Here is a 7,500-nt window from a genome sequence, read left to right on the forward strand (position 1 = left end):
CCTCCTCCTCCTCCTTCCCCAGCACACGAGTGTCTTCTGTAAGTCACAGCGTGCTCCTCCTCCTTCCCCAGCAAACGAGTGTCCTCTGTACGTCACAGCGTGCTCCTCCTCCTTCCCCAGCAAACGAGTGTCTTCTGTACGTCACAGCGTGCTCCTCCTCCTTCCTTCCACAGCCTCCTTTGTGCACCGTAGCCTACTCTGAACCACAGAAAAGCTCATGCCAGTTCCTCTTCACATTAGACTCTTTCATCTTCACTTGGAACTTTTGTTCCGGGGTTCTGCTGTCCTTCCTGGCAGTATGTCCTTCTGAGTTTCTTCGTCTCTGGTTCTGCTCAGATGTGCACTGCTTTCTCTAGCCTTTCTTCTTTCTTTTCTTTCTTCTCTCCTTTTCCTCCTCCTCACCTTTTCTTTTTTACATGTTTTCTTTTGTGTGTAGGAGTTTTGCCACAGGAATATCTGTGCATCCTGTGTGTACAGTGCCTATGGAAGCCAAAAGAGGGCGCTGGATGCCCTGGAACTAGAGTTAGAATGGTGGGGAGCTGCCATGGGAGTGCTGGGGATTAAACCCAGGTCTCCGGGAAGAGCAGCCAGTGTCCTTCCCCCTAAGCCCTGTCCCCAGCCCTATGTCCTGCCCCAGTGTCCTTCCCCACTAAGCCCTGTCCCCAGCCCTATGTCCTGCCCCAGTGTCCTTCCCCACTAAGCCCTATCCCCAGCCCTATGTCCTGCCCCATGAGGCATTTTTTATTCCTGCTAAGTTTGTTGTTCTTTCTCTAGGCTGTCAGTTCTGTAAACAGTTTTAATGTCTTTTTCTCTACTAAGCCATGTTCAGACTGTACTAGTTCCAGCATGAACACTAGAGTTCCCAAATGCAGGCTAGAAATTGTACATCCAGGGTTACCATGCTCATTCCTGTTATCTTCCTCATGTCCTAATCTGCTCCAGAGAACAGTGCCCCGCGACTGCTTGTGGAGTTCTTTGAAGGTAGAGATTGGGTATTTATTTAAATGGTTGCTCTTCGGCACCAGACATAAATGTGAAAGTGATAGTCACCCAGTGAGTGTGTGACAGACAGAAGGAGAGGAGACTGGCAAGTTCCTTTTCTCCTACAGATCTAATTGGAATTTGTTCAGAGAATTAGAATTCCCAAATAACTTTTCCTTAGAGCTGTTCTTAACATCCTAATTGCGTGTTTGGGCTCAGATGACAAAGCCTGTTTCTCTGACCATGAAGCACTGAGCCAGAGGTTGTCTGCTGTGTTTGCACTCTGGTTAACTTCGGATTGTGAGAACTCTTTGTCTTCCGGATGTCCTCTGGCAAATCAGTGCTTAGGGTAGTTGGACCCTAAAAGTGTCAGCCACCGTCAGGCAGGACTATAGAGGATACATCACAGGGATTGCAACTTTGAAAGTCAGCCTAGGATGCCTGGTGAAACAGGTGTGTCCGTGCTGTGTGAGAGCACTGAGCATCTGGGAGAGGCCTGCATGTGAAGGAGAAAGCAAGGAATCCGATTGGCAGCGGAATAATCCTAGCACATTTCTGTTTGTACAACATGAGGTTACACTTAGCCTACACATTGTTCCCTGCGAGATGGGAGGTACCAGGGTTTATGTGAGGGGGGTTGTTTTGTCTCAAGATTTGTCTCCTTTTGCTAACTATATACTTGGCCCTTATTTGAAAATCCAATCGTACTTTTTAAACATTTTTAAAAATTTTTTTGTTATGTTTTATATGTATGGGTGTTTTGCCTTGAGCTGTGATCACCATTTATATGCCTGGAGCCTGTGGAGGTCAGAAAAGAACATCAGGTCCCCCCCCACTCTATAGATGTGAGCCACATACCTACTGACTTGTCTAAAGTTGGGCTGGGAGCCTGATAGAGCAGAAGAGAGACCCCAGAGTCCCCGCACACAGCCGAAGGATCTTCAGTAAGGGAGCCTGCTGCTCTCTCGGTCTCTGGCTGTCTCTCCAGCAAATGATGTTGGGAAAACGAGACTTGTATCTGTGAGAGAAACTGAACAGCTGCTATTGCCATATATATCTTAGCTCAAAATAGATCAATGAGTTTTAGCATAAATGAGCTAAAACTACTAACCAGTCAGAAAGCACGAGGCAAAGGCTGCCTGTCATTGGACTTAACAGCAATTCCTGGTCTGCAGCATCAGAAGCAGAGGCAACGATGCAGACAGACAGGACTGAAACGTGCATGTGGACAGGCAGTGCCAACAGTAAATGGCAGCCCAGAGTGAGAGAGAGTCACTGAGAAATCACATACTCGGTAAGGGGTTAATATCGAGACTATACAAAAGTCCCAGCTGCTGAGGAAACCTGCCTCCGCTAGCTCCTCAAGGAGAGAAAACAACTGTAGTATTAAACTGGGGTGTTACCGTGCCTTAAAGACAAACGTGCTAATGCGTGCCTCCCACAGCTGTGAGCCTTGAGGACATCCAGATGTAAGTTGGATCTCAGTTCTGGACGATCACTACCAGAACAAGTACAGATGGACCAATTAAGGAATCAGTTCTCACCCTGTGGGTTGAGACACTTGAGGCAAAGCTCTGTCTCTAAATAATGTCATTACAATTCATAATCGTAGCAAAATTACAGGTATGAAATATCAAGAAAAGTGTTATGGTAGGGGTCAGCACAACACGAGGAACTGTATTAAGGGGTCACAGCATTAGGAAGGTTGAGAAGCACTGCATTAAGGGAGGATGGAGTGAGGACTGCTGTTTTGTGGTTTTATTTGCAATAAAAGGGCTGGAGATAGACAGTGGTTATACTGTAGGATCAATACACTTACGTTACCGAGTTGGGAAAGTTCATGTTACATTTAAAAAAAAAGTCTTGGGAATCCCGAGTGGGAAGTGAGAGCTACTGTGCTTGGGTTTCTGTTTGGAATGAAGGAGATACTCAAAGGCAACCATAGCCATGCCTGCACCATTACCAGTGTGGTGTTTTTAGTGTGTAAAGTCAGGTCACAGTAAACTGCACTTCAGTAGAAAGGAGGACACCATGAAGGACAGCCACATGCCCCCTGCTTGCCTCTACCCGGCAACTTCATGAATTTGAGCAGATTCTCCTGGTATTTTCCTAATATTTCTTAAGAATATCCCTGTGCAGGGCTCCAGAGGTGGCTCAGTGATAAAGATGCTGGCTGCTCTTCCAGAGGTTGGAAGTTCTGTAGCTCTAGGCCCAGGAAGTCTGATGCCTTGTTCGGCCCCACAGACAGCAGGTCACCAGGCATTCACATGGTGCACAGACATGCAGACAAAAGATTCATGCACATAAAATCATTCAAAGATACATATGTCTGTGTTCTTATGCCCTAATCACTGGTCTTTTGTCTAGATAAGAAATTGCAATTTGTAGTGTTTTGCTGCTGCAGTGTCCTCGAGCTGTGCTTCTGGGTCCAGTGGCATTTGGGGTCACTTTTTTTTAACATGTAATCTTATTTCTCCACTCAGAGTTCTAATGTATTTCTGGTTTTCTAAAGTTTAATAACTATGATACCTTATAGGTTGTTTTAACTGCTACCCCAAAATTGTACATATAAATGGGGTATCCTGTGATTGTTTTTGACACATGTACACATTACATAATGTGTAAAGCCTGTGTTCATCCTTTTATTATTTCTTTATGGTAAAAGATTTCAGATTCCTTTCTTCTACGTCTTTGAAATGTAGAACTTACTTTCCATGCAGCAGCACAGGAGAGCCACTGGTCCCAAGCCCTGATCAGCCTTTCTCCAGTTCTCCTCCCACTCCACTTCTCTGGTGCTCTGAGTGCCATCTCCTGAACTCGATTAAGATCAGCCTTTGGCTTTTCCCTGCATGACATCATTTAGTACTTGTTTTTCTATGCCTGACTCATTTCATGGAGTGAATGGCAGTGAACTCTAGACACGTTTGGCAGGATCTGTTTGTTTCAGTGGCTGATTAGCATTTAGTTTATGCGTGTTCCATGCTGTCTTATTCATTCACTAGTTGATGGACACTTAAGATGTCTCGCTTTTATGAATGATACTGTAGTAAATAAACATGGCAGAGTGGTTTTACTGTGTTAGCTTTTCATTAGTGCAGATGTACAGAAAAAGTTGCAAGCAGTGCCAGAGACCTTGGATTAAGGAGGAGTGGGAGGAAAAGAAAAAGATTGCCTTTAGAGTGTAGGAAATGGGGGTGGAGAGACAGCTCAGTGATTTAAGGGTACTTCCAAAGGACCTGGGTTCAATTCCCAGCACCCACGTGGCAGCTAGCATCTGTCTGTAACTCCAGGTCCAGGGCATCTATTACCTTCATACAGACATACATGCTGGTAAAACATTGATGCACATTAAATAAAAGTAATTCAAAAAAACAAAAAGGAAGAAAACCGTAGTGACATCTTCTCAGTGGGAGCATACGACAGGAGGCTGGCTCATCTCCTCCTTACTTCCTCCAGCTTAGGGCACACCAGCCAACCCTTGTGTCCACATGTGACTACACACACACACACACCAACAATGTTATCGGAGTATTAGTACATTCATGAACAATCCACTGATGAAGTAAACTGCTTTCCCAAAGCCTCCACAAAACAGACTTTTGAGCCTCTTGAGATCTCGACCAGAGTTGCCTTTTCTGTGCACTGAGGAGACATAGACAGGGCTTACGCCTTTGAAGCATCTATACTGTCTCTCTGACGTGTGGTGAGTTATATTCCCACCTGCAGTTTCTCTACGTCATTGTGGTTAGAGTGAAGGGAATCATGGTGCCCTTTGTGTTTCTCTGGTGACTGATGACGCTCTGTTCCATGTACCTCTCAGCCATCTTTATGTCTTCAGTAGGGAAACATCTATTTAGGTCAGTCGCCCATTCTTGAATTGGTTATTTGGTTTTGCTTGTTGAGATTCTGGTGTCCAAGATGCCCTGAATATTAATCCTCTGTTAGCTGCACATTCTACAGCTAGCTTCTCAACCTAGATAGCTGTTTCCATTGCTCTTCAGAAACTTGTCAGTTAGGAGTCAGCTAGCCAGCTAGCTCTTAGTTTCCTGTGCTTTTTGGAATTTGCCCTAAAAAGCATTGCCCATAGCCCAGGGTATTGTGCTGTATTTTCTTGGGACAGTTTCATATCTCACAGCTGAGTAGCATCATTTTGAATTTGTTTTGATTCTTGATAGTCTACTTCTGGGCCCATCTCCTGTTTGTTTTTGCATCTTCTTCAGGTGGCTGGAGTTGCACATGTTCTTTCAGCTCTTCTGTTTCTGTGCCAGTACCGTGCTATCCTGGATGCCTGAGTTCTGGGGTTTTATTTTAGTGAGCACTTTAGTTGAGTCAGTGCATTGAACATGGATTCATATGCTTTGATAAGGATAAGTTTTCCTGTTTCTTTCTTTTGGATTGAATTTTTTCCAATCTCTTCAGGAAATCTTTTTTATTCAATACTCAGACCAGTTGTGTTTTTTTTTTTTTTTTTTTTTTTTTAATCCTTGAGGATTTTGTCAGGTTGTTTTATGACCTGCTACCAGCTATTGAGTTAGCTATCTTGTCTCTCTGGAGGATGTTAATGTTGTGTGTTTTTAGTTTTTCCTGCTCTTTTGTACAGTTGTTCTTTTCTCAAATGTTTGAGTATTTGAGGGTTTCCTCTGTATTTTAAGAATAAGATGGGGCAGTGGTGTCTCATGCCTTTAATCCTAGCACTAGGGAGGCTGAGAGAGAGAGGCAGGTGGATCTCTTGAGTTCCAGGACAGCCAGAGAGATATACAGAGAAACCTATATGGAAAAAACTAAAAGAAAAATATGTAAGATGGAATATAATATTCTGTTATAGGTGTCTGCCTATAACAGATAGATCATGGGTTGGAGGTCAGTGTGGGCCTCTGCTTCAAGGCCCTGTCTCAAAATGCAGTAAAGAATGTCAGAATGCAGAGTTCTGGCTCACTGCTTGTGATGGTTGTGATTTTAGGTGATCTCCAGTGAGCTGGCTTATTTATAAGCAGTCCCCCAATGCCATTTCGATAGGGAGAGTTTGTTCTTGGTTTCTCCATGGAAGAACCTCTGATTTTCTCACATTTTGTAGGTAGGCAGTTTTAAGAGCAGTTACCATTCTGGAAATGAGGTGGAAGATGGTCCTCAGGTCTCTTAAGTCACTGACTGATTCTCTTCCCCTCTCCTACACTGCTCATTTTGAAAACCTGTATGTTTTGTTTCTCAAGAAAATAAATTTCTTTATTGAATTTTGGTGCTTTTTTGGTAGGATATAAACTTTTCAAATTGTTTGGTTTTCCTTAAAAGATAATTTGTATCTTAAAATGTTTCTGTTAATACAACTTAGACTAGCATGTGAAACTGAAAATTCCAGAAAAAAAAAGTTATGTTTACTATAGTAATCTTTAGTCTTAAGATATAAATATGAGAGAGAGAGAGAGAGAGAGAGAGAAAGGCTCTGGATGTAGCTGTGTCCAAAGAAAGGTAAAGCGTTTACAGGGCCCTAAGTATAACCTCCAGAAATGTGTTTGTTGATGGCCAACAATTTTCTGATTTGTGAAATTCATAAAATCCTGAATGAAGATACATAAATGCGCTGTGTAACATTCTGTGGATACAAACCCTGACTAGCTAAAGTGTCAGCTGAGTGTGGGGTGCAGCAGTTGGTCTTATGAATCACATTAGTTGATGGCTAGCTTGAGCCTCCTCTTTCTACAGAGCTGGACTAATGTCGGCTTGGGTGTGGGACTGTATGTCTTTAGCTTAGTTGTATGATCTGTGGTAAGAAATCTTAACGATGATCCTGCAGACTGACAATGTGTGTTTCCTTTTGTTTTCTAGATTGTTAAAGAGACATGAAAACAACTTATCAGTGCTCGCCATTAGTAACATGGAAGCTTCCTCTACCCTTGCCAAATGCCTTTATGAACTTAATTTTACAGTTCAGAGTAAAGAACAAGAAAAGGACTCAGAAATGCTGTAGTGAATCCTACCCCACTGACACAGTGGGGGCTCAAAGTCAAATACATTTCACATACTGTTACTGAAGAAAGCACCAAGTCTTAATGGAGCAGAGACCATAGAATGAATTATTTTGTGTCCTCCCATGATGCTGAGAGGAAACTTCGTATTCTGATCTCTGAACGAATCCCTTTCTTTTCTGTTAAAAAAAAATCTAAAAAGGAAAAAAAAAACAAAAACAAAAACTGCTGTGGGATTGTCAACCAGCTTATCTGCAGGATGTCTCGGATCTGGCCAATCCTGATGGAAACTGGTGTGATCAGAATTCTGTACCATCCACATTGGAATATACATGGAATAGTGTAAAACCTACGTGAGCAGATGAAATAGAAGCATTAAATATTTTTATCTATATCCAAAAAGGAGCACATTTTTATATTTACAGAACCATTTAAGCTGGTTTGAATAACGACAGAGTTTGAGCACACCTACCCCCCAGCTTCAGAGGGGCCACCAGTATCTAGCTGTGGATTGTGTGTTTTGTTTAGAATCAGTAGCTTGGTTTTCTTACTTGAG

General features: G+C 42.9%; 1 protein-coding gene across 2 annotated transcripts in view; it reads left to right on the forward strand.

The window, feature by feature from the left end:
* Arid2 (AT-rich interaction domain 2) overlaps window positions 1-7,500 on the forward strand; it is a 122,735-nt gene that overhangs the window by 114,260 nt on the left and 975 nt on the right. For both annotated transcript variants that reach the window (XM_021182945.2, XM_021182946.2), the window contains one exon: window positions 6,805-7,500. This exon is cut by the window's right edge and continues 975 nt beyond it. In XM_021182945.2, coding sequence (XP_021038604.1) covers window positions 6,805-6,946 — 142 coding nt within the window. In that variant the 3' untranslated portion in view covers window positions 6,947-7,500. The remainder of the gene's footprint in view (window positions 1-6,804) is intronic.

The sequence above is a fragment of the Mus caroli genome, chromosome 15 (assembly GCF_900094665.2).
Source record: "Mus caroli chromosome 15, CAROLI_EIJ_v1.1, whole genome shotgun sequence".
Taxonomy (NCBI): Eukaryota; Metazoa; Chordata; class Mammalia; order Rodentia; family Muridae; genus Mus; species Mus caroli.